Below are 27,418 nucleotides of genomic sequence, written 5' to 3'. Positions count from 1 at the left end.
ACTTAGCAATTTTCAGATAAAATCAATTTTGTTAGCCAAAGTCGAAGGTGGTGGCTAAAATTAGAGCTTAGTTTGCAGCCATAACTATGAACAGGTGTCTGTCGGTCTGTTTGTAATTACTCTAAGAGGATTGTGCCAACTTTAACAACAGTTTATTTTGTTGAAGTGCGTGATTTTTATAATTTTTTCTATAGCACATTGGAGTCCTGTTTGATGAAATTTTTATCAGGTTTCACTTAGCTTGTGGGATGGAGACTTGGAAATGTCTTGAGTTAAAATGTAGTAGCTCTGGGTAATGTCAGCTTAGGGCTAGCTGTATCTATGGTCCTGACTGGCGTGGCATATAGAAAGCAGCCTTACTCTCAGTGTTGCCAGTGTTCATTGGTGTTGTGCTTAGTCATGCACTATTTTCAAAGCTTTGGTGACCAGGCTTCTTCAGTGGTCCTTCAAGATAAAATATACTAGACACTAATACACTAATGAAGGCAGTATGCTAATATGTTACAATTAATACCATATTTGCTTTCCTTGTATCATTCCAAGTACACCATTCAAAAGGGAAGTAATGGAGTTGTTGGCTTATTGGGTAATCTTGCCATGTTGTATTAGAAAGCATGCCCATGAAGTTTTCAAAGGTCACATTTGTCACAGGCCTGGCTAGTGGCAGAAATTTCCTAGCTGTCATTGAGGGTATGTAGTAAATTACATTGTACTAATATATGGAAACATATCTATATAAAAATGAAGATTCTTTTCTGCCACAAAGGTGTGGAATAGAATAATGTTGATAACAGCTTTGCCCTTTATCCCTTTAATTCTGCCTCATTAGTATTGTTTAAAAAAAAAAAAGAGAGAGAGACCGACTGACTATCTGAAGATAAGGTTTTACACATCCTTTCTCCCTACTTTGTAGCAACTTTCACTATCTATAACACTTAGTTACAATAGATGACATTGGAGAATAATTTTGTGGAGATTACAGTCAGTCAATTGGGCATAATAAATGGAAAAAAAACAGGAGGAGAAATAAGAGAAGATGCAAAAGGAGATCTAACCAAGAGTTGCACAACCTGCAGAGGAAAATGAGGTTCCCTTTCCAAAAAGTAGGTATTAAAGTATCAAGTATAATCATTAGAACTGAATAAATAAAGTGATGTATTGGTGGGACAAACAGCAAAGCAAAAGCATTCATTTGAAATGGGAAGGTATGGAAGACACGTAAAGAGTGAAGAGGAGAATGGGGTAGAAAGAGTCTCCTGAAGTCTTATCTGCAGACTCTGAAGTGTTTGAAGAACATCTGCCTTTGTCATACCTGGCTCCATGTTAGTGGCTTAGTTCCTCTGGTTTTAAGGAAAAGTATGAATAGAATTATGGGGAAAAATAATCAGTGTAAGAATTGTAGAATTGGGCGAAGAGGAGAGAAACAATTTTTGAGATGTCTGTAGTTGCGTGGGGTGTGGAGAGTTTTTTGCACTGATGATCACAAGGTGCACCACTTTCTCTTGTTAGAGGTGCCTTTGGAGGAAAAACGAAACTTTGTGTGCAAAGCCCAGGGTCGTATTTTGCTTAAATGTGAGTACCAGAAGTATGACTTTGGTTCACGGTGTTAAGTAACTTTTAATGTAAGAATCCAGAAAGAAAAGAATAGCCAATGATGTGGCAGAACCTAAACAGAAAGTTAAGCAAGCATATTCCGCCATTGGTTTTGAAGCAGTGTGATATGCACTGTTCCTCTCCAGACCTTTTCCTACTTGTGTCTTCGGGCCTCCTTCAGAAGCCTACCAGATGAATACTTGCAGCGTGCAGCCCAAATGAAACAATGGGGGTTTTTTTGGCCAGAAATTAAGAACTTGCATAAAAAGGAAGATAATAAAATTGGCAAAGAGTGAAGTGGTCAGTGGAAGAATGGTGGGGTTTTTTTGGTTTTGTGGGGGTTTTTTTTTGTTTGTTTTGTTTTGGTTTTGCCAGTTGTTAGTTTGAAAAGTCAATGTATAAGGTCTTACTTCAATTAGCTGGTTAGTGGAAGTTACACTTCAAATGAACATTTGTGGGGGTTGGTGTTCATAAGGCAGATTGGTTGGCACAGTCAGGAATGGGAAGAAAACTTCTGCCTTGTCCTTGTTAGCTGTCAGTCCAACGTTGATAGTATGGACGATGAGTAGCACCAGCACACTTGCTAACACTGCTTCAGGTACATCCTTCCCTGGCCTTTATTTGCTTGCTGTTTGCTTGTTCTGTTGTTTGGTACAAGTCATCCATCACTACACACGTGCCTGCTTTTAACGGTCACTTCCTGCGGTCGTGCACTTTTGATGCTGCACCTGTGTTCAACCAGCTGAACACAGACTCTCATTTGAGAAGGATCCTAAAGATAACACTGCTGTCCTCTTACTATGCTGCTGGCTGCCTCAGCTCAGCCACTACTTAAACTGGCACTTGCTTTGTGAAGTGCTTGGCTTGTTATACCGTTTGTGTCCAGACTCTTCTGATGAAGCAAACGGGTTATCTCCCAGTGCGCTCCAAAAGCATGTATGGAAGAGTGAAGTTTACTGAAGGTCTGCAAACCATGAAGATGTGCCTCAAGAGTTCTCAATGGGACACGTGAATGAGTAGAAAACCAAGTTGGAAACAAGGTATTAGGAAAACCTATTCAGTACACGCAGTTGTTTCCCTGCAGTTGGGAGCACCTTCCCTTCTTGCAATCTTTTTCAAGTGCAGATCACTCATGTTAAATATATAGCAGGGAACATCTTGTGTTGAGTAGAGATATGAACCTGAACAGAAGAAGAGGTCAAGCGTAGAAATAAATTTCAGTCAGTACTGGATGATTGAGAAGTCCCTCTTCTCTCACTCCCTCTTGTTTGGAGAGGCGGTGCTTGAATTCACTTCAGAAATGAGGAGAAGAAAAGTACAGCTAGCTTTTTTAAAGAAAAAAGAAAGAAAAAAACTACTTTAAATTTGCATTACCATCTGGAAGTGGGTGGCTCAATCCTGTAGTCACCTGCATCATCACATTATCTTTTCCTGATCAGAATATGTAATATTAAGTGTTGTGATGTCCACATTACACTTGAATTTTTATATAAATGTTCTTACTGTTTAGGACACTAGTATTTGAGTGGTAAACAAACTATTTGAAATGGTTTAATCTAGCCTCATAGTTCGTCAGGACACTTAGTTCTGTGGAAGATTGATTCCTCTGCAGACCAAAGCCTCTTCCCAGTTCTCCAGTCCTTCAGTGTACTGTGGTCACAGCAGCAAGTGTGTTCTGGTTATCATTGAGTGGTTCAAAGATGCAACCCGGGTGTAAAGTGTCCCTCTCAAAAACCGTAGCTCCGCAGTAAGCTTTGTTTAGCTATATTGTGTACGCTTGTGGAAAGGATTAGTAATAGATTTTTGGTTTTTTCTTGGAAGTCATTGGAAAGCAAAAGACTAAATCTATTTTGATTTCACTCGGGATAGATTAGTGGGTGTCAAATGTTACACAATACTTGACATATCCACTGCTGTTAAGTTGGCCGTGGCAAAGGGATTACCCGATAATGAATCACCAAGCTCTTTAGCCATTTAAAGGGAATCGTGCCGCTTCCTTGCCCTGGTGGTACTCTCTTTCCTGCCCAGGACCTTCTTGTGACAGTTTGTGTTCGAATGTGGAAAACTCCACGCAGATGTGCAAGCACCGGTTTGACAGCTTTGTGTTCAGCTTCTACCTTGCTAATTGTTTTCGTGGGATTATTTGGATTGTGTAGAAAGCTTTTTCCAAATCCCCTTTATTACTGAAGTTATTGTTGCCAGCAGGAATAAGATTAAAGGTGCTTAAGTCTGTAGAGTTGTTTCTAATTTGTACGTGTCATTTCAGTGGCATTTGAACAGAACTCTGTCTCTTCCCCTCCTTGCTCCCCTGTGGTACTGTGCTTGAGTTAGGGCTGAGAAGCCAAGCTATTGGAAGAAAATTCATTTTGTTCCCTAATTATTATGCTGGCACTCGGGAGATAATTTTTCCCTTCATGCACTGCCAATTAATATGCAAATGAGCTGATAAATATTTATACCGTGATTTAAATTATGCAGGGAGCGCTTTCAGTGTACTCTGCAAATGAATTGTTCATGGACTTCAAAGTGCTGGCTGCTGTGCTAACGAGGGGAGATTTGCATAAGGCCCTAATCAGGCGCATACTGATTAAGCTTCATTATGGAAACTGCCAGCTGCAATCTTTGTTTCTATTTTATTACAAAAAGGGGAACTTTTCACGCTTCAGTCGCCTTGACAATGTCAGACACAGCTAGTAGGAGAGACTAAAACTCCACAGAGCAACTGAAGTTTCCCTGTTCAGTTGGAGATTGCTATGGTGTAACTGAAGTTGTATTTCTTCCCCCACCTCCCCACTCCCTTTCTTGTTCGGTGGAGAGCAGTAGTGTAGATTTGATAGAAATTGCCATTCTCCCTTTCCTTGGACTATCTGAACCTGTAAAGGATACCACAGCAATGCTGGACTGCAGCGACTACGTTCTAGGTGGGTACCAGCTCAGCTCTTTCTTATAAGCGTTTAATATGGAAATAGAGGCTGTGAGGTTGACTATGCATAGAGGCTTAATCACGTATGCAGAGGCTAGAGAAGGTATTTGTAAGGCTGAAGCTCACCAGTGAATCGGCAGCAAGTAGCTGCCTGGAAGATAGATAGATAGATCTGTACCAGGGAAATACATGGTTTGTTTTTTTTTTCTTCTTCATCTTTCCCTCGCTCCAGGAGAACTCGTTTCCTCTGCACTAGAGAGATTTGCTGCTAGGCTTGGATGGTATTAATACAGACCTTTTGCTTTTAGGATTTCAATCTAAGAAGCATTTGGCTTCTAACAAACACTGGACTTGACTTGCATATCTGTGTGTTATGAATTTTAAAGCATTAAAATGAATGAGCGAGAGTACCAATCTCAAAGAATTTAGTTGCTGTATTGAGCCATTCCCCAACAGAATGTACGTTATGTCTGTGTATTTTTAATGTAACAACAAGGTTCTTCGTACGTAATAGAAAATAAGGTGGAGTCCACAGTGGTTGCCATTGATACCATTGCAAGCTGTGCCTAAGGTTACTGGGATAATGTATTTCCTGCACTGAGATTCCATCAGGACTGCAGAACAGACATGCCATAATTTCTTATTCATGTCTTTTTAAGTTTTTTATAATAATGGACCATCCCAATTTTACGATAGGTTTTATTTATTTTCAAGGCTTTTCCCCCAAAGCTCAATGTATAGATTTTTTTTTCTTACTATTCTTTTGATTCTGTTATATAAGTTCATGTAAGAACTTACATGTCAAAGTAAGAGAATATATTTTTGGATGGTAAATTTTAAAGCAGACATCTGAATATTTGTTTCTGAATATGAAGTGGTTTTTTGAACATGAATTTCTAGTGAATTCTTGGCATGTTTTCACTCACATTGAACTTTGGTTTTCCTGTATGCATCAATGAATCATTTTTGCTGGTGCTGATGGAGTATTAGGCAGTTCTACTTTAATGGGTGGAAGGAAATAGTAAATTATATATTCCATGTTAAGATTTTCTGTGTTTTACTAGCTATGTACAGTCCCTAATACTCCAGGCTGGTCCAGTGTCTGCTGCTTCTTTCTTCTGAATACCTTTTGAAATGTTACTGAGGGTGCGTGAAAGCCTGGCACAGCACTGCCTTGCGACACCCTCAGCCCTGCTAGTGGAGTAGCAGTACTGAATGTATTCACTCCTGAGAGTTTGATTTCAATCATGCGCCTGCTGCTTTCGATTCTCCCTTCCGTGGAGTTGGTTTTTAGGTAATGTTGGCGGAAGTTGTAGCCCAGGGCCTTTATTTAAAACCCGGGTAAGATCTAAAGGAAAAAGAAAAGGTGAGGGCATTATGGTTTGGTGTTTTTTAGCCCACTTCATTTGTTTATTCTTTTAACTTTAAAGCAGAAATCATATGAGCATGCATAAACCAAATAATCTTTTTATTTGACATATAATGAATCTGTAGGTTTAGTATCCTGCGGATATATGTCTGTTTTGGTGGTAGCTGTTTTGTGCTTCACATGTATGTCATACCATTTGCAATGGAAATAGCGGCATTGTTCTTGATGCTTTACATGCAGAAGGCCCACAGATTGAACAAGAAATAGTCAGCTGGTGAAATAATGGATGCTATCCTTCGTTTGAACCTGAGCAGTACCAGAAAGATGTTTCTTCATCCAACTTGCTGCTTTTTTGCAATAGCACTGTTTGAGGTCTTTGTTAGAGATGAACCTGTACAATAAAATAGTCTTCATTTAGACATGCTTTTGGTAGTTGCGTAAACTTTATGTGTATGTCTAGTACTAGGAAACACTGAAAACCTTTTTTAAAAGGATTTATTTTGCAACATAGCCTGAAAGAAAAACGTGTCTTGGTTGCTTTATGAAAAGAGGTCTGTACAGGTATGACTTTGTCCTGAGCAAACTTGCTGGTCATGCAGGAAGGTTTGTTGTACGAGCCTCCTCATACAGAGGGAACAATCATTACCTTGCTTGGAATTCTGTGCACAGGACAGTTGTGTCCCCTCTCTGGGTTTAGTTTGTTTATTCTACCATTAGTAACCTGCCCAGTGGCTCTAATACTTCAGTTTCTGCAACCAGCTAGCACAGGGGAGGCCCAGTGTTGTTCTTCTTGCAGGAGCTTTCTGAAGTGGTTCAGTGAATGGATCCCATGTTATTGAGAGACGATCTTCTCAGCCTGTGCTCTTCCCTTCTGTGGTCAGTGCTATCACGAGCTCAGGCTATCCTTCTGCTCTGGGCTTAAAAAATACATCCTATGTCCAATAGCCTCATGAGTTAGCCTAGTTTCCACAACCAAATGCATTGGACTTCTAAGCCCTCTTTGCTCATTTGCCTGTTGGATGAGGACTCTTCATGTTTGTGTCCAAAGAGAAGTCTCCCATTCAGTGTTCTCTGAACCTAAACTAATTTCAGGAGCCAGCTGTGTGTCAAGGAATGAACTAATGCTGTTTATCAAACGTGCTGTTGCCTATAATCACTTTAAATAAATGTGCTGTTGCCACAACAATAAACTGTTTAAGGTACATGCAACTTCTAGATAGAAACATACTTGTATTTGTTTTACACACAGATCTATCAGCAGGGAGTGACACATCAACGACAAACATTCTGTGCAGTCAGTGGAACCCATGTTCTGTTTCTAGAGTGTGGATCTTACTATCCATATGTGGAAAATGACAAACTAAGGACCCGGGAAGCAATGGGTTCTGTAGCTGCAACCTTAGCAGAGCTCTGTCTTTCAAGACTATGAACTCATAGCTTGAATCTACTAAGCAGAGGTTGTGAAAAAGGGGCAAAACTTGCAGCCTTTTTCTGAAGTGTGGGCCAGAAGCGCTCAGCTGGAAAGTTTCTCCTCACTCACTCCCCCTTTCAAAAAGCAGTTTAACACGTCTGTCTTTATACTAAGAGTAACATTGATAGTTAGCTCTCTTTTACACGTGGCTGACATTGGAAAGATTTAAGCGTAGGCATAGGAGCTTTCTGAGAAGAGTTGAGGCTCTGGAGAGGTTGAGTTAACTTGTTGGGGGAAGATTCCTGTTTTTTACTGTCCTCTGGGTTTTCTAGGCCCTACTGGGTTCAACTGCAGCAGTTGTTTACGTGGAAAATTACATTCATTTTAAAAATATTGACGCATCTTAAATTGTGTTTCCTAACTGCTTATTGGAGTTTTTCCAAGGTTGATGTCTCTTATCTTTTCTCTCACACATGCTGCATTTCTAACTAGTTCCCTCCTCTTCCCACCCCGCACTCCCAGCCAGGCTTCATCGTGGCTCCTGTTTTCATTCAGGCCCTGTCCATGTCCTTTGTTCCTCCTGGCTTGTGCTTGTGTTCCTCTGCTGCTGTCGCCCCTGGTTCTGATAGCCTGAGGGTGGCACTGGTCTCTCTGGGCAGTAGCAGGTGATAGTACACGGCAATAGTCTGGCTTCTCATTTCCAACTCTCATAGTGAGTGAAGTGTCTGGATGTTCTTGGAAATACCTGGAGGAAAGATGCAGCAGTTAATGCTATTACTGTATTCTTCTTCAGCCCGTTGGTATTTTGGAAATCACTGCTTTGATGAAAGTACATGACAGAGGTAACCTTTTAAGCACCTACCAAGAGAATATCCTGGAGTAAAGGGTTCATTTTGAGCTCATTGAACTTGCATTTGACTGGTTATGGGAATGGATGAATGTGCTTAAGGATTTGCTTACGCTTCATTTTATGAACTGGTCTGTCTTGAGATTCTTTTTGTAATTTTGGGTTGTGATAATGTGGCACACTGAGGTCGGTAGCAAGGAGTGAGGAGGTAATAAGCTGGAGAGCTGATGCAGTACACAGAACATCTGTATAGATTCCTATATAAGGGAACTATATTCTCTGTCTGCCATCTGGAGAGGCCCTCTGCGTTGCACTATATTCAGCTGACAGGGTTTGAAACCAAGAGCAGACTTTTCAATAGATTCATCCAGAGGGAGAAGGAAGAGGAATTATATTTGTATGGTTTTGCATGAATATATAGGAAATATAAAATAACTTGATATCAGTGACATTCCTGTAAAATAAAAAAAGCAGTATTAGAAAAATGGCATCTATTTAATTATAATGACTGAATTTCCTTTCTCGGGATGGGGGTGGGTGGAACAACACAAGAATTATGTAGGCCATGGTGGTCAGACTTAATGTTTTTGAATCTTGATGTAGTCATTGTTCCTTCCTCCCCGCCCCCCCCCCCCTTTTTTTTTTCTTCTATGACTTTCATTGTACTGAAAATTAAGTTCCTACCTATCTTTGCCCTCCAGCATGCTGTTTCTTATTCCTTTAACACCATATTTTCACGTATGGGAATAATGACATACAAAATTTTGAAACTATTTATCTGGAAGATTCAGTATTGTGTTCTGCTTCTGATCGTTCTTTTTGTGTTATAATCTGAATTAGTGTGAAGTACATATCAAATTCCTGATGTTCTGTATTTCCCTTGGACAGGAAGGTATGAATAGATTTGGGGTTTTTTTTGCTGTATTAGTTTATCTTTATTTCTGTTTTAATGCAGACTCAAGAATGAACAATCCGTCAGAAACCAGTAAACCATCAATGGAGAGTGGGGATGGGAACACAGGTAAGAAATGATGAATTGGTGCACAGGTATTTTTCTGGTGAAATTGAATGGATATTAAAAACAAAATTCCTTTACCAGTTTACAGGAATTAAAAAAAGAAAAACAAAACAAACACCCCGCCTACTGTTTTTAGAGACTTGGGAACACTTTTGTCTTGCCGTTGACCGTACTGTATGCAGGGCATTATTCACACCTACTGTATCAGAACACTACCCACACTTTGTATATAAGATTCCCCTTTCCCACTTCCTCTATCTGTAATGTTTCTGATATTACGGAGGGTCTGGTGGCACTAGCTCTCCATAAGCAGTCTCATTTTTTCCTGGCAGAACATACTTTCAGCACCTCTAACTTCGTCATTTATTTTTGGGTTGAAATTTTCCCTGGCAGATGTGGGCCACTGGCTGATCTTGTTTCCATTTTAGATTTCATTAAAGCTCTCACAACAGTTCTCAAGAACAAGGCAAAGGGAGGAAACATCATTTCTCAACGTTAAAAAAAAAAAATGTTAGCTGGCTTTTCTGTAATTTCTTTGTGTATTAGAACAGAAACTTGAAATTTGGCTGGGGAAGAATAGCCTTTGTGTCAGGGCCAATGTGCCTTTTGGTGCATCCTTAAGATGTGGCCAGGTTCTAAGCCATTGAAGAAGCTTGTTAAGGCACTATAACTCAATCATACTATCTCATGCTTTAATTCCTTTCTGCAGGTAATTTAATGTTCATTTTGGAAGCAAGAGAAATGACAGTTCTGAATGGAAAGTAAATAGTTTAACCTAACTCAGAATCTTCTTTGAGCTCAGAATAGCATTTGGGAAGAGAAAATTTTAATGAGAAGGAACTGGTTCTTGTTGCTTTGAGAGAAGTCTAGTTACCTTGTATGAGGAAAATTATTTTTCCTCCTCTTGGTTCAATAATAAGAGTTTCATTTTAAACTCTGGAGTTGTGATGAAATTAACAGTTTATTTCATTTTATGCTGCTGTCTCCTCACTCTTTGTGCAAGGCTTTAATACAGCTAAGAGTGACTGAATGTTCCTGATACTGATCCAAGAGGCTGGATGTTTTCTGCCAATGCATGGGGTCAGTCAAAAGGAATTCTGCTCACTTATTAATGTGTGTTTTGTTACTGGCATCTCAGTTTTTATAATTTCTGTTGTATTTGTGATAGGAGAGGTATCAATTCTTTTTATGTACAAAAATGATTTATTATGTATTTAATACTGGTTTAGGATGATATAAAATATTATTTCAAAAAACATATGGGCTCTAAATATTTCATAATCGTAAACAGCATCAAGAGAACAATGGTTTTAAATACTCCTATAGAATCCTTGTAGCTGGAGGGTGCGTGTAAACTTCTGAGAAAATTCGGACTTCCTGCTCTGTACGACCAGTTCCCTGCATATGCTTTCTCCAAAGAGTGCATTCTCAATGCACTTCCTTAAGTGCAGCTTTTAACTAGCAGTTTCACCTAAACTGAGCTGTTAAAGAGAAGGACTTGGTTTATTCAAAGGTAGTCAATTACCACAGAAGTATTGCATCTGCTTCAGCAGAACCCTGGCTCTGCTCTCTTAGGCAAATACCTCATCAGTGTGAAGGTGGTGGTCATGGTATAAATAAACTGATGGATTGTAAAGCTGCGTGTACATGCTTTCATCACAAAAGGGGATACAAAGTCTGTATTTTTTTAATACTCTAATACTAAGGTTAGTTATTACAAAAGTTTGACTCTTAATGGTGTTTGGACCTTTTGGAAACATTGCTTCTGTAATTTAAATGTTCCCAGTCATTCCTTTCAGTTTTGTTGCCTGACTTTTTAAATCACGCAAACTAAAATAATCTAGAATTTTTGAGGACCCTTTGTTCTGCAGTTGTGTGTTTTTTTTTTTGTTTTTTTTTTTTTTTTTTTAAACATAGTGTTCATAAACCACTGGAGGTAGTGATTAATGGCATTCGTGATGTTCTTTGGGGGCTCAAGCATCAGTTGCATTAGTCAACTAGCAGATATTAAACCCTGAAAGGAATATTCACGGAATGTAACTTTAGGCTTCTGATCAGGGTACTTAGACTATGGTTCTGGGCTCTGTGCATACTTAGTGAAAAGAAGTCAGCTTTCAGCTCGGATGCTAAGGAACTGGAAGTTCCATTGGTTGTCTGGGGAGCATAGGCTCTGAACCAAAATGCATGAAGGTGACTTTTACAAACACTCAGACTTCTTATTTTTGTAACTTTCTATAACTATTTTCCAGTGACATTTGTAAATCACTTGAGTCTGCTGTGTAAGCACTACTAGCCTATCTTTTGAACCCCAGTGGATGTTTGTTTGCGTTATTGCTGTTTTAAACCATAGTAAGCTCATGCAACTTGAAAATTTTAAAAAAATTACTGTAGGGCGTGGAATTTACATTTGGCAGAGCTAGTGTTCTCAGGAAAAAAAGTAGGGTTGCCATTGGTAAAGATGACTTAACACCAGTAGTTCTCTGAGCTAACAGCTAAGTTTCAAGGAAGTTAACAAATTAGGGTTTTGTATTTCTAACTCCGACTATTTAGGGAACATAGTAAAGTCCCCTGAATACTTTGGTCACAATAAAATGCCTGAAACAGATTTTACCTTTAAAACATTTGTGGTAACTGGACTCCACTTTTAAGCATCTGAAAAAACAATCCATATTTCCAACGAATTAAAAACAACAACAACAAAAACAGTCTTTATGAGTACAGGAGTTGTTGGATGGCTATTTTCACAAGAACATGAATTGATCAACTGGTTGTCAGTATTGCAGAATCACACAAATCTTTTCCAACCTTCAGTTGTCAGTGGACAGTCTACTTAGTATCTACTGGAAAAAAGAGAGAAGTAAGAAGAGTGTCTTACAGTAAACGGATAGCCCTTTTGGATTCCTTTCTATAGGTTGCAGCGTAAAATTTTCCAAAGCAACTCAACCTTTTTTGTTTGTTTAATGCATATTCTTCTTTAAAAGCTGTGTGAATGCAGTACTATGAAAGCCAAGGTTATGATGTCTATGGAAACTATAGTATTATGACATGCGTTGACATGGCAGCAAAATAATGATTTTTGTTAGTGTAGTATTTGGAAGGTTTCTAAGGATTCTTGTTTGCATTGCTTCATTTCCAGAGATTGATTTTTCCAGTTTCCATAAGAAGAGAGTCTGTAGGAGAGTGGGAGAGGGACCATGAAATACTCTGACTGCTAAAATTCTGGGCAAATATCAATGCTAAACTTCTTATTAGTAATGTGGACAAGGAATCAACAATTTTTGAGTATTGGGGATCTCTCTCTCTCTCTCAAGGCACACAAGCAGAGAGAGAGTGAGCTGGGGAAATGTACTGCTGGTGCTGGAAGACATCTCCCAGAGCACAGTGCACATACCCACTCAAGTTAGTCTTGAAATCTTCCTTCTCCTTGTTTGCCTTCCCTTCCTGAGTCCTTTCTTGCACCTTACTCCACATCTCCCCAGACCTGTAGTTCCTCACTCCTCTTCCTTTCTTATGCAGTTTGTGAACTCAGACTAAAGTCTGATTATGATCTTGGATTTTGAGAGCATGTTCTCCTGCTTGCAGGTGCAATGTTACCTGGGCTGCTCCATTGGTCATGCCTTTATCCTCTGCAGGTACAATTCCAAGACAGCATAAACTAATCCATCAGGGTATCCTGGTACTTGGTGTTCTGTTCCTTTCCCTGGAGTGGCATTGAGTGAGATGGTTCAAAGATTTGATTTGGCTGAAAATTAATTGCACTTAGTATTAGTCTTCATCCAAACCAACTCCATGAAGTAGCTAACCACATGGCTGAATTTATGCCAGAATTTAAACATGCTTAAGTTGCATTGGACTTGGACTATAAGGGTGAAATTTCATCCTACGGCTTGATTCAGTCTTAACAACTTGCTGAGCATGGGGGAGGCTCATTTCCCTACTACCACATCTCTGACTTCCTCTGCTTTGCATTATGTGCTGCTTGCTGGACCCTAAGGTAAGTTAATTCATCTCACATAACTGGCAGAAAACTATCTTGGCCAAAAGAAAAAGGGAACAGTTCACATGAATAGTTTTCTACTCAGTTTGAAAGGTGAATTGGCTTACTGCTGTAACTACCAGAACTACCAGAAGGGGCAATGTAGTTGGAACGAAGAAGAAAAGGGAGATGGGAGATGGAGAGTTCCCACTCCTGGTTTTTTGGTGTTGGTGAGCTGTTAGATCAGCTCTAGCAGTTATGGGAGCTGGGATGGAAGTGGAGAAGACATAAATACTTGGGATTGGTAAAATCACAATACTTGTGATTGCATCTGCCACATCTATTAATCACCATGGGGGTTTGTATTTAACTCTTATCTTGAACAGAAGTGGTGTTCTAGTCCTTTCATGTCCTTACAATGTGCTGACCTTCTGCTTCTGACAGCTCCATTTTCCAGTTTCCTTATCAGATTTCTTGGATTCCACAGGAGTGGTGTCACATCCTTATGAGCACCTTAAGAGCAAGGCCTCTCATATGCTGGACTCAGAGTTCATTTTCCCTGCTGTTCTTCAAAAGACGTAGGCATCCTGTGATAAATGCAAGCAACCTGTGTAGCATTCCATCCAAAACTAAGACTGCATCCGAAGGGGAAGGGACACTGTACTTCCAAATACCAAAGAAAGCTTAAGATGCAAGTAGAACAGAGAGTGAACAGGTGTGGTTTGGGGTTTTTTTGCTCCAAGTTTGGTTTTGGGAGGTGTGGGGAGAGGGAGTTGGAGTCCTTCAAGGTTGAGTTTAAAGAAAATGTTTTCTCTCAGTACCTGTCTAAACTGGTTTTTTGGACCCATGGAGATTTTAAGCTCAGTCTTGGAACTTGCTTTGTTCGAAACTATCAACCCTAAGAGGCTCATTTCAAATTTCCATGTTAAGAGTCAGCAGAAGTGTTAACTGGAGCATTTCTTCTGCACACATGCACAGCAGTGCTCTTTTAATATGGTATTGTGATTTGAGGCTCTTTTTGGAAGATGGTTAACTAGAACAGCTTCACCTATTTATTTAAGGTGAGGCTCCCAGCTAGTCCTCTCAGAAATGGATAATTTTTTGACCCCTGCAAATTTCCAATTGGAATGACGAATATCTGCCTTACAGTAGGTTTTCTTATCTGTGTTTTCTTTCCCACTTGGGGGTCCCTGACCACAGGTTGAAAACTGATTCAAAGCATCTGCTTAAATGAGGAGGTGGTAGATTGTAGATTGAATTACAGTAGCTGTTTGTCAGGAATTATTTTTATATATTTACCCAATGATCTTCGCACTCCCTTTGGCCTTCTGCATTGAGAGAATTCTGCAGTTTACTGGAAAGAATGAAAATAGATGAGATTCTTCTAGCTCTTCCCAGCAGAACGTCTTATCTACCATTCTTTGGAGAAATGCAACCAAGTTGCATTCATTCAAGATAAATTCAGACCAGTGATAGTCCTTTCATTCACTTTGGATTAGAATTTTAGACTAATTAAGCAAAATAATTTTACGTAGTTTAAAATTTGAATATTTTTAACGTGTCTGTGTATCTTTGGCTGCGCGTATGTCTGTTAAGTTTGTAAACCCTGGCCCAAAGCATAGAATTAAAAAATTGAGAGTAGACCAACTCCTCCCCCACAGCACCTCCACCAAAGATGCATCGAAGGGCCACCTTAGGTATATCTTACATGGGTGATAGAAAGCTTGACTATCTACATGGTATTTAATTGAACAGTGACTCCATCTTTGGAAATTTTATCTGCGTAAGCTGTTTGTAGGTCAAAATAGCAATGTAAAATATAGGATAGTGTATTTTACTAATCAAATTTTACGCCTGCTTGCTTTTGCAGATGTTTCTAAGGAATAGCAAACCCCTGTTGTTTAACAACTGTGACTCTATTTTGCTTAGTAGATAACCTATGTTTTTATGATGAAAAATGTAGATGATGGAAGGAATTTTGAAGTAGGAGTTAGTTGAACACCTGTCCATAGGCACTGAACAAAATCTGATTGTCACGAAAAGTAAACATGCAAGTCTAAAGCTGGTTTTACTTCATTTCAGTCATGCAGTTTTTAAGATTGCATCATCTGTTCTAGAAATGCCACACAGTCTGATACAGAGTCTCCCTTCTTGTTGTTAGCCGCTGTAGGTAGTAATACCGAACATACAAAACCAGTTGTTGATAATCCCTAATGTTGATTTTATCATCTCCCCACAGAATGATTCTTAAAAGTTTGTAGTTAATAGTTCCTCTTGGCAGAAGAGAATTCTGTGGTAGTGTCTTGTGGAAAAAACGCTTGGGATGGTGGGGTGGTTTTTTTGTTCGTTTGGGTTTTTTTCTTCTTCTTCTCATAAACAGATTATTTGGGGATAGTTAGGGGGTTTTCACATCTTCCGAGCTGTTTAGGAAGAAGACAACAAAAATGTAGGAAAATAATCAGTTTTTAGTTATATGAAAGTGGGTGAGAGCAAAAGCAAGGCCAGGCAGTTATCTTGTATAATGAGAGCTCTACACAAATATTCATGGAAATGTGGAGGTATCTTTTATCAAAAGAGTAAAACTGTGGCCCATAACTGCTGTGTATATACGGTACTTCTGTTTTCGTCAGTATTATTTTACCTGTCTTTCATTAAAGCTGACTTTATATGAACCTTGTTCTTGCCGCTTTCTGTACTTGAAGGTAGTCTTCAGCTGCTGCATAGGGAGCACATGGAGAATGGAAACACAGTTTAACCTTAGCAGCATGCACCCATTTGGTTTTCAAACTATGGTAGAGAATGATGGGGTAATAGTGTACATAGAGTAGGTAAGATGATAGAAGCTAAAGAAAATATGATGTTGATTTTGTTCAGCTGACAAATGCTGTATTACTGAAGTCTGGAAGTGACACTGCTTCCCCACCCCTGCTTTCAGTAAAAAACTTCAATTCTTGTTACTCTCAGAGTATTTTTCTACTATGTAGTATTGAGAGAACAGCAGGAGACTTAGGAATATTAATTCTTATTCCATTTCATAAAAGTAATAACTAATAGTTCTTAATATCTCTCCTTCTCCAGGCACGCAAACAAATGGCCTGGACTTTCAAAAGCAGCCTGTGCCTGTCGGAGGAGCAATCTCTACAGCCCAGGCCCAGGCTTTCCTTGGGCACCTTCATCAGGTAAGAGAAGATCCATTTCAAAGTAAGGGAGACTTTGGCAGGTATGAACGCAGCTGCTCTTCTATGTTTTGTGTTCTCTCTTTCTGTGAATGATGGGTAGTCATGTAAAGAAACATAGGGGTAGACCACATGCTTAAATAGCTTGGATGGGAAAAAGTTCTTATTGTGGCACTCGCTTCATTGCATTAGGCTGCAGAATATGTCAAGACAGGGTGAGACCTATTTGAGGGAACTAGAAAGCCCCTTTTTGGGGACTTGAGAATGCCTAAAGAAATTTTTTTTTTTTTTTTTTTTTTTAAACCTTAATGGAGATACCAAATTGAAAGGCAAGGTAAAATGTAATCTTTTTTTGTAAAGGATTGTATTAGCCCAACATCTGCCAAGGTTCTGAAACTGTCACTACCTAGTTAAGAAACCAGAAGTGGTGTTGAATGATAGTTAGCGCTATGCTTCAGTCTTTCAAGCTCTGACATGTTAACTAGAAATAGAAAGTGATCGTACTTACTAAGCATGAGTGAGTTTGTGAGTTTTTAATTTTTTTTTAAGTTATTTCAAGGACCTGTTTGTCAGATTATATTCAGGCTTCTACTACTGTCCCTCTGTTCTGCTGCTGCTGTGTTTAGGGAATCAAAGCTGAATTTCAGATGTAGGCTGAAGCAAAATGGGGCATCCCTAGGTGAAGAGAAGTATAAGGGGCATTTTTTGTGGTTTTTTATCTGTTCGCACTTGATGTATGAAAACAAATGTCCTAATTTCTTTCCCTTCCTCAGCACCAAGTTTAAACTTTAAAATACTGTACACATAATTGGCTGACCTTGAATGTTTGAGGTCTGAGGTTGCACAGTTATTGTGGTATAATTGACGTACTGAAGCTTTTATGCCCTCTTTTAAGAGCTCTGAACTGCCTTTTTATTGTATGGAACATTCCACACGTCTTGTCACACAATTACAATTTTCCTAGTAGATTGGGTTATATAGGACTTAGGGAGTGCCAGTGTTTGAATCTGCTGAACCAATAGCCTGTTGTAGGCTGCCTTTATGTGGAGAGAAGCTGACTAGTTTTCATGGGTTGTCTGTATGTGTTTAACACAGAGGCAGATGCAGCTCTTCTGCAGAATTTTGTGTGTTTGTTTTAGTCCATTTTCTATATAACTGTATTTAGCACAGTGCTTTATCTTGCTTTGGAAATGTATTTATTTAAACAGTTGTTAGGATCTTTATAACTTCATGTTTGATAAAGTGTGATTCATTTCTTGAAACTCTAGTTCAAAGGAAAATCTCAGCTATTCTTTTATGCAGGTGTGTGGGAATCTATTGTCAAACTGTCCTCTTCTAGTGTGGCTGCTGTTAGTGGGGTGTTATTCAGCCTTGACACACAGTGCTTTCCTCCAGACTAATACAAAATATTAGGTTGTAGGCAACATTTGTGAACAGTTTAATTTCTAATTAGAAAATATTTGTTGTGTGGTGGAAGGGGTGTCCAAATTGCATTCAAAGAGATTTTCAGAAATACACTGGCTGTACCTGAGTGAGATACATTTGTAGTCTTTTGTGTTGGGTTGTTTTATTATTATTATTATTATTATTATTATTATTATTATTATTATTATTATTATTATTATTTAGTTTTTAAAGTATTCTTTCTGAGTATGTTTTTTGGATGGCAGGCTATTCTTGTTTAGGTTATTCTCAGCTGTTAATTCATGTTAAAAGCTCAGATTACATCAACTGTGTCAAACTATTTTGCTTGTGATGAGGAAGAGCTTTTCTGGGATTGTTTTCTTAGGTGTAGAACATGCTTAGTAAGTCTAAGAGCATGTCTTCATCTAGAGCAGTAGGAAATATTTCCAAGGTGACTCTTAAGGATTGCCTGTTCGAATGTTCGGTTATTCATTTCATGTACTGCAATTTAAATTAAAACTCTCCTTCCTATGCTTGCAGATATGTGGACTGTCTTTTGTGATGTGTATTATGTGGGGACATCTTTTTATAGAGGCAAGAGTGCTACATTTTGGTTTGCTTTGTTGTATCCTTGTGTGTTGCCTGGTTTTCAAATGAGCAGTGGTTTTCAAACATGGCCAGAGATGGAATTCACTACAGGCTGTAACTCTGACCTTTGAAAGTGTTCGTAATTAATTACATAGCATTCCTTCTTTATAGTAGGAGTGGTGGTAGAAATAAGGCAGGGCTGATTAAAACGGTCTTCAGTAAATGAAAATTTAGCGTTTGTTTTACAAAGAAAATCCTTATTAGAGATAAAATAACACTCTTTAAAGATCTCACTTTCTGAAGCATCATCGGTTTTTCTTCACTGCTAACCCCTAAGAACTTCTTTGGACCTGTTAATCACAAACATTGAATTCAAGTTTTGAGTATACCTGAATCAATACATCCTTTGTAAAGTGTCTCCAGTCCTCTGTATTGAGATCTTCTTTTCAGTGACTAAGGACTGCAAATACTTGAATGGGTTGATTTGAGGAAGAATGTTTATGCTGTGGGTTTTGTGCTATGCAGGTGATTGCTCCTCTGTTGTATAAGGAAGCAGGTGAATGCAGTGTACATATTTGGGGTAAGACCCATTCTGAAATATTAGAAGGATGATGATGAGTAGAGCTTAATGCCCTCCCCTGAAACCTGGATTTTTTTATAGGAATAGGAATAGTTAGCCTGTCCACCCCAAAATGCTCTGTTTCAACTCAACTTCATGATAATATCTAGATCCCTAGGCAGGAATACGTTCAGCAAGAGGTAAACAAATAACGCTGTGGAAGAGTCTTACAGATTTTTTTTTCAGCCTGGAGTACAACCCCTGTTTCACGGATTCAGGTGTTAGAGGGGCATGCATTGTTCATGGGGGAGTTCTTGTTGGGGTGCGGGTGGGGAGGTTGTTCTTTTTACATTGTTAAAGTTTTCTGTGGATTCTACATTATTTCATTCCCATTTTTGCACTGTGTTGTAGGTCCAGCTCGCTGGAACAAGTTTACAGGCTGCTGCTCAGTCCTTAAATGTACAGGTAAAAACAGTTTCCTTCTGCTGCTCGTCCTTCTCTCATTCCAAACAGTATTATGGTCCCATAAGAGATAGTTTTTAACCTATAATATGTTACTCTGTTTTTTTCATTCTGTCTGGTCTTGCAGTTGATGGGTATGAAGTTATATTAGTTTTACAACATAAATCAGGTTCAGGATTGTAAGCATTCAGAAACTGGAGTTATTTAAAACATGCAGTGATTGTAATTTTATACTGAATTTCAGTCAGGTGTTGTATCATGAAAACTATAAAACTCCAGGAATATTTCATGTTCTTCCATTTATTCACTTATTTTAAACATCGCAAGTATTACTTTGCAATTTGTCCTTACTTCTGGTGGCTGAATATAGGAGTATAATGTAACATTAACTATGTAATGTGGCTAGTGTAGATTGCTTGTGTAAATAACACATAGTGATTTCAAAATAAGTCAGAGTAATTGTTGTTTAATAATGTAAGTGAGACAACAAAGCTTTCAAACTTTTTTATGATGCTGAACACTTCAGTGTATCAGTTAATGTGCCACTTCCTCTCAGTACTATATTAAGGGGAAAGGGATGCAGTTTTATTGAAAACTGGTTTCAGTATTGCTTGTTATTAAAGAATGTAGGTAGTGCATTACATGAAATGCAATAGAATGTGGACCCACTTATACATAATAACAATTTGGAAAGAAGAGGAGGTATAGTGACCTTCCTTTCTAAGAGGAAGGAGGCAGAAAATTGCCTTGGTTGCCATGGTAAACTTCCATCCCTGAGAGAGATGTTGGCAAACAGGCTGTATCTCCAGTGCAGAATGTTTACAGTCCTGCGCTGTAATTATCGCTCAATGACTGGCAGAATTAATCAGAGCCTTTATGTTAATTAGCCTGCTCTGCAGTCCCCAAAACAGGTGGTGGAAAATATGCAAATCTATGCAGAATTTTAATGTTCTGCATAACCAGTTTTAATTATCATAAAACTCTCTCCCTCTCTTCATGCACTTGCATTTCCTCCCTCATGTCTTCATAATTTCTCCTGTTAAAAAAAAACCAAACAACAAAACAAAACAAAAAACCCACCCAAAAACAAAAAAACCCCAAATCTTTTAAAATAAAGCAGCATTCAATTAAATAAATGCTAATCTTTGATTATTTAAAAGCACTGTATATATTATGTATTTTGCTGTAGGTAGATAAACCTGTGAGGATTTCTCAAACCGGTTCCGTATAAGCCAACAGTATGATGACTTAGAGGTGCAGGATGCAGATACAGAAAATGGAAACACAATCTCCTTTCCCTCGTTCCATTGTTCAAGATTTTAGGCAATGAATAATTTTAACAACCTTTTCTTTCTTTATGGTGAAAGGTAGTGTCAGCTCCAGTTGCATTGCATAAAATGAAATGAGACCTGAGAATAATGTCAAAGAGTTACAAAAGGCCTGAGAGTCTTTTTGTTTTGTTTAAACAGTATTACCTACAGACATGTTTGAGCAATCGTAGCTGAGATGGTGAGCACATAGAGCCATTGCTTAAACACACTCTTAAAATAAACCCAAGGGCTTTTTGTATGCAGATGAAAGATTTTTATTGTGCAGTGTTGAGATAGCAGTGTTATACATTAACATCTGTTTTACACTATAAAGAGTTGTATTTTTTTTTTGACTAGTCTAAATCTAATGAAGAATCTGGGGACTCTCAGCAGCCAAGCCAGCCTTCCCAGCAGCCTTCAGTGCAGGCGGCCATACCCCAGACCCAGCTCATGCTGGCCGGAGGACAGATCACTGGGGTAAGATTTACCCAAGTATACTGCAGTAAGCCTCCTGTCCAGCAAATGATGGCAGTATCTATGGCAGTCCTCATAGAACTGTCAGTGAAGGTGGTTATAATTTCCTTTAGCATAGGAAGAAACTTGAGTGAAAGAGGGGACAGAAAATATCTCCCTATAAAAATGCAGACTTTAATGTTTGTGTTTTGTTGCAAAGTATTTACTTCCCCCCCCTCAAAAAAATTTTGGCTCTATTTTCATTATCCGTCTTGACTCTGCAATGAAATTAAAACTTGGTGTGTGTACAAATAAGAAAGTCACTGATGTCATAAAGAGGAATTTTTTTTTTTTCAAGTTTAAAATCTTCAGACTAAATCTTATCAGATAGCTGGGTGAAGAACAAAAATGATGGGAACTGCTGACACTAATTCTTCCTCTTCTCAGGCACATTTCAAGTAACTATATTAGTGCTTGCCGTAAGCCTATTCAACCCTTCTGTTTTAACCTACCAATTTCGAGTTTTTTAATTGCAAGACTTTGGGAGTAATTATGGAATAACTGTTGTTTTAGGATTACTGGTGTTTCTGAATTTTTGTAAATGCTTTCAGTCATTTAAAAAAAGAGCAAGTTTTGTGAATGGGCTGGTTTGGTTAAAGAGTTTGCTTCCAGGTAATCAGCTTTGCAGGTTTAAGAGTTTGCATGTTAATAAGGAATTTAGGGCAGTTGCTGCAACAATGTATTTATGATTTGAAGTATTAGGTTAGATCATCTCTACACTTGAATGAAATGATGTCTTAATTTCATGTTCAATTGTTAAATCTTCTCGTATGATAGTGTGCAAATAAACATCCTATTTAGTTTTTGGTTAATTACCTTTGAAAGTTTTAAAAGTTGAGACTGTTTTAATACGTTATTAAAACCCAGCATATTTTATTATTTTTCTCATTCTCAAAAAATATTGATTTGTTTTAGTTGATGATTGTCTGCAGTAGTGAAACATTCAAAACTCCAGGCCTATGCAGATATGGCTTGTAGTAAATATGGGCATCAAGATTCATTTACATGTAAAGGAGAGACTGCTGCCACCTGTTTCACAGAGATAATGTGTGTTTGGGAAAGGGAAGGGATGTAAACTTGCCAACTCTATTCTATTAAAAAAAAAAAAAGCAGATGGGGAGACTTGGAGAGAAACAAATGGAGCTCATGTTCTTTACTTATATCTTAGGGCATAATGGAAATGATGGAATATGGCAGGGATTCATGCTAATGTGAAGCAGCTGGGGTGTTATCAGTTTGTTCAGTAGCCATAGCCAGCATTCCTGCTTCTCATTCATCTGGCTAATCACTTGCTGTTCTGCTGGGTGTAAATTTCCTTTCAATTTGCTTTGAAAATCCTGGCAATACTGATTCTTTTCTTTTGCTTGCTACTTAATTACCTTTTTCCTGAGCCTCCTGGTAGAGTTGTGAAGAAAACTTAGGAGTGAAGTTAGGTTCTGTAGGTTCCAGTAAGTGCAAATGTTTGCGTTCGTGCGGTTTGGTTTATGTCAGGTCTGTGGTAGGCTAGTTCCTACGCTGTGTTGAGTAGCCAGCTGTCCTTACTTAAGGCCAGAGTCATTGGCTAGTGAATGGCTGAACTGTAGTAATAGTTCTAGGAATGTCTGGTTAATGTAACTAGTAATGAGTTAGCTAATGACTTTGTAGCTGAAGTGGCTCTTTCCATTATTAATGGCTGTGTTTTCTAATTATTTATAGCTCACGTTGACGCCAGCCCAGCAACAGTTATTGCTACAACAGGCGCAGGCACAGTTGCTGGCGGCTGCAGTGCAGCATTCAGCCAGTCAGCAGCACAGCGCTGCTGGTGCCACCATCTCGGCCTCTGCTGCAACGCCGATGACGCAGATCCCTCTATCTCAGCCAATACAGATTGCACAGGTGAGCCTTGAGGCTTGAGAGGGTGGAAAATAAAGAGGTTTGACTAATTGCATCATTCAAATAATATTTTTATTCCTTATTCAGTGAGTTTCTAGAGTCCTTGAGTACTGTTAGTCTTTCCTCATGCATCCTTAGCTGATGAGGTTGAAGTTGATAGTTTTAGCAAAGAATGTGTGCCAGCTGTTCGTCAGTTCCACTGGGCTTCTGAGTTAGTTCCAGAACGTGACCGGGTGCTGTATTTTCTGAATTTTCCTCCTTGTAGTTAACTTGAGAAAGGAGAAAAAGGGGTATAGAAAGATGCCCATAGAAATGACACTTGTCAAGACCTGTATGGATGGGAATGGATACCTATGTATCGCAAAGGATGCTTGTTAGATCCAAACAGGAAAATCATAGAGCTGAAGAAAGGCTGTTTGACTTGACATATTTGTGTGCCATTTTGGCTTGGTGCTTAATGCTCAGAGTTCAGTGACAAAGAATGGGTGCTCTTGTGTGTCTAGAGAAAAACTCGCCAGAATGAGTCTGGTGTCAGAATGTGTCCAGTTTTATGGTCTGCTGCTAAAGACCCGTTAATTCTGAAGAACTGCTTGCCAAGGAAGCTCTGCTTACTAGGAGCAGCAAAGATCCTCCTGGGTCTTCCAGGACTGGCTTAATACAGTGTGGGGAATGTAGCGCCACTGACTCTACGCTTAGCATACATAGTGTGGAAACTCCTTAGACTTCTGGACGAGGGTAACCGAACGTACAGCATAGGCATCTTGAGTACTACTAGTAGGTGATTATGTTGCTGACGCTGAGGTCCATCTTTCCATAGATTAAGGTTCTCAGTACGTAATATTTCAGTTTGATTAGTCTAGCTGTCCAAAGTATGTTGGGTATGTAATCTCCAAAGCTGCTACTTCTTACAGTGAGCAGGTTCTTTAAGACTGTCTGACACTTTCTGTTCAGACTATTTTCACTTGCATTCAACTGGGATGAAGTGTCTAGAAAGTGAACATGAGGGCTGATTAAGTAAAAGAATGGAAATGTCGCAATTCTCTGTGAAGTCCATTGGTGAAATGTGCTATTCCTTTATTGTGCTAGTCCACTAGCTGAATAACAGCCTCGTTGTGCTATCGGCTTCTTATTAGCTGAAGTGGCAAACTTCTGTGGTGTTGGTCTAAAAGTTCTGACCTCTCTGGCTGTCCTTACAGAGGCTAGAGTAATGCCATTTGGAAGGCCAGTACTGATGTTGCCCACAGACCCCTCACATTGAGTCTCTTGGTGCACTGTGATGAGCCATGTGACCAGATATTAATATTTCTCTTGGCAAAGGATCCCACTTCATTGTCATGATCTGGAGATGACTCAAGGATGTAGCATTAAAGGAAACTCCTAACTCCCAAGACCATCTCTGAATTTTGTTAAGCCTTTGTCTGTAGCCAATAATATAGACAGATTTCAAGGAAAAAAATGGGAAATGTCCTTGTCAAGGAAGCTGATGGTTAGCTTCTAACATCCTCCATGCATCTGTCACAGAGTTCCCATTTGATATTATATAAGTGATCCACAGGTGTGTGCCTTGTCTTCCAGATGTGCAGCTGCTTAAGATAGCGAGGTCTGCTTTACTGAAGTGTGGAGCATTAAATTTTCATATTAATAAAATTTGTACCTTGAACTTTCTGGGTCTACATTTGTCCAATATGCCACTCACTGAATTAGTGGATACTTTTGAAGGCATTGCTGCTCGTGTGTGAGATGTTGCTAATCCTGCTCTTCTGCTTCAGTGGGAAGCTATGAAAACGTGTGAAGCATTTACAATTATTAATTTAGTACTGGGTTTTTCTCCAGAACTTAGAAAATCTTCAGAGAAGTGTTGGAAGAGTTGAAAAGATAAGGCATGGGCTGTCAAATAGGAGCTTGTGAAGTGAGCGTTGTCCAGTTTGTGCGCATGAATGAGCTAAAGGCTCTATGAAAAATAGCATGTGATCATGTAGTTGCCACCATGTAATGTGTGTTTGTAACACAAGGGGGACAAATTAAAGTTTCACTTGTTTTCTGGCATTTCTAATTACTTAAATGTTTGACTTTACAATTACTTTCTTTTAGGATAGGTTATTTTGATATATAAATGTAGCTTGGTTGAATCTTGTTAGCTGCTTCTTACAATGAAAGCGCAGGGCATAATTTGAGATACTTTATGGAAAACTTCTAGCATCTAGGTTTGTAGGTGGATAACACTATGCTTTTTGATCCATCTTGACAACAATTTATAAACAGCGCTCAGCTTTGTTTGCATTGCTATTGTAAACATATAGCTGATTACACAAATAGCTGAATGCTTGTTTTAATTGATGATTTTTGAATAATTGATTAACTGGCAGGTCTCTGCAGCAGGGGGATTACCATATTTATTTTAATTAACTAATTGCACAAGCATGACTTCTTTATTGTGCACTGCAGTTAACATAAGGTATCTGCTGCAGCAGTCTGGTAAGGTGTTAGTGCTGCTGCTGGGCTGATGCTAAATTGTCAGTAAGGAGTTGTACCAAGTTTTGGAGTTCTTTGTAAACTTTACTTGTTTTCAGGATCCATGATCAGTGTTTATGTGATGTAAACCTCGAAATTACAGAGATGCTTAAGTTTGTACTGAAGTTGTAACTAGAGATAACAGCATTGAATTTAGAACTTTAGATGATTTAAAAAAAACAAAAAAAACCAAAAAACAAAAAGTTTTCTCATGTCAAGACACAGTACTTGGCAGATTATTCTGCTGAGGTAGGAGTTGGATTGTTTTGATCTTTCTAAACTGTTAGGCAGCACCAGAAGACATGCATGTTTCCCCAGAAGTCTTTCCATCTCTTTCTATGTGCTTGTGCTAGTATACAGATTTTACCGTTGAGAAAAAAAGATCAGTATAGGAACACAAGTGTTGGGGTTGTTCACATGGTTGCTATTGGGAGATTTATTGTAATGCTACAATTAACTAAATAATAAAACTTTCCCAAGGTAGAAATAAAGTTGGATTTCAAATGAATTCAAGGGGCTGATAGGGCTATTTAAGAGTGATTAGCCTTGGGAGGTATCGTTTCCATTCTGCATTACAGAACTATATTTCTGTATTTAAACAAGACTCAGCCAAGATACCATTTACCAAGGCAGATGCACAGAGTAAGATTGCTTATACCAGTTATCCCTGAGGCCTCAATTTAAAAACAGTTTTCTCATATTAAAGTGTAAGAACCTGATGACAAGAGCTGTCATGTCTTATCTGGGTACCCTGTGTTATGAATACTATAGTCTTAAACAAAAAGCTCTCCTCCTTTGATCTTACAAATACACTGCCACTGTTTCTTTGTATTCTTTCTTGTATATAACTCCATCTCCTGTGGTGCCTCTTCAAATCATCTGAGATCTACTTGGTCATCTGTGGGGGATTCATTAGTTTGCTTTTAGTGGGGGAGGTCCTCAACCTATGTGTTTTTCTGTCCATACTTTTTCCTTCAAAAATTTCTTCCCAACTCTTCCTTTTGTGTTTCTACTTCTTCTCTTATCCACCTATATATTTGTCCTTCAGCCTCTCTTCATTTCTTTTTCTTCCACCCAGCGTTCACAGCCTTAGTCAGCTTGCCCTACTCTTTCTCTTTCTGTTTCTTCCTCTGAATCTAGTCCTTGCATCCAATTCAGTATGAGCCCCTCTGTGCCGGAGGGTCTGCTCAATCTGCAAAGGTAACCAGTAGAGCATTGAAAATGAATGAATAAATGAGTGGGGGCATGTCGCGTTGAGCTCAGGAAGTAAGAGTTTTTAGTAGCAGTTCTGACCAATGTAACTGTATGATATGAAGTCAGAAGAAACATGGAGTTCCTGGGAAAAACTGGAGCAGTTATCTCCCCCCCCCCCCCCCCCCCCCCCCCCCCGGAAGAAAATCGGCCTCGATTTTATAGGAATAGTTGCGGTACTTCTCAAATTTTTTGAAAGCAAACAATACTATCAACTTTAAAAACACTCTTTTGCTTCGGGGGGGGGCACTTCTCAAAATTTTACCATTCTCTTATAAAATGGAAGTTTACATTTCTTAAAGAGCGTTGCTTGGTCAATCCATCTGGTGTCTGTCTGCCATATTATTACACTGTACGCTTTTGACTTAACATGAACAAGTTGCCTAAGTGATTGGTGGCCAGTGTCTTTGTAATGCGGGTTAAGTAGTTGTTTTCTTATAATGCATGTCTATGGTCTCATAAATCAATGGACTCTCTATTTTTTTTTTTCCTCCCTAGTCTTCCTTTCCACCTACTGAGACTCCCCACCCCTCTTCCCCAGAAGGAGATTGTTGCAACTTTTAAGTCTTAGTTTAACAGTTTTAAAATAATGTAAGGTCATAGACAGATAACTATATTCCGCAAATAGCTGTATT

General features: G+C 38.8%; 1 protein-coding gene across 6 annotated transcripts in view; it reads left to right on the top strand.

The window, feature by feature from the left end:
• The window catches only part of POU2F1 (POU class 2 homeobox 1), a 114,243-nt gene that overhangs the window by 55,460 nt on the left and 31,365 nt on the right, over positions 1-27,418 (top strand). For 3 of the 6 annotated variants that reach the window (XM_075515942.1, XM_075515933.1, XM_075515953.1), the window contains 5 exons: positions 9,099-9,164; positions 16,216-16,316; positions 19,276-19,329; positions 20,994-21,113; positions 22,845-23,024. In XM_075515942.1, the coding sequence (XP_075372057.1) occupies positions 9,099-9,164; positions 16,216-16,316; positions 19,276-19,329; positions 20,994-21,113; positions 22,845-23,024 (521 nt within the window). The remainder of the gene's footprint in view (positions 1-9,098; positions 9,165-16,215; positions 16,317-19,275; positions 19,330-20,993; positions 21,114-22,844; positions 23,025-27,418) is intronic. The other 3 variants (XM_075515961.1, XM_075515971.1, XM_075515978.1) reach the window with 3 other exon arrangements.

Source organism: Mycteria americana, chromosome 1 (assembly GCF_035582795.1).
Source record: "Mycteria americana isolate JAX WOST 10 ecotype Jacksonville Zoo and Gardens chromosome 1, USCA_MyAme_1.0, whole genome shotgun sequence".
In the NCBI taxonomy this organism is placed as follows: Eukaryota; Metazoa; Chordata; class Aves; order Ciconiiformes; family Ciconiidae; genus Mycteria; species Mycteria americana.
Note: the sequence above shows the minus strand (reverse complement) of the source record. Positions and strands in the feature narration are given on the sequence as shown.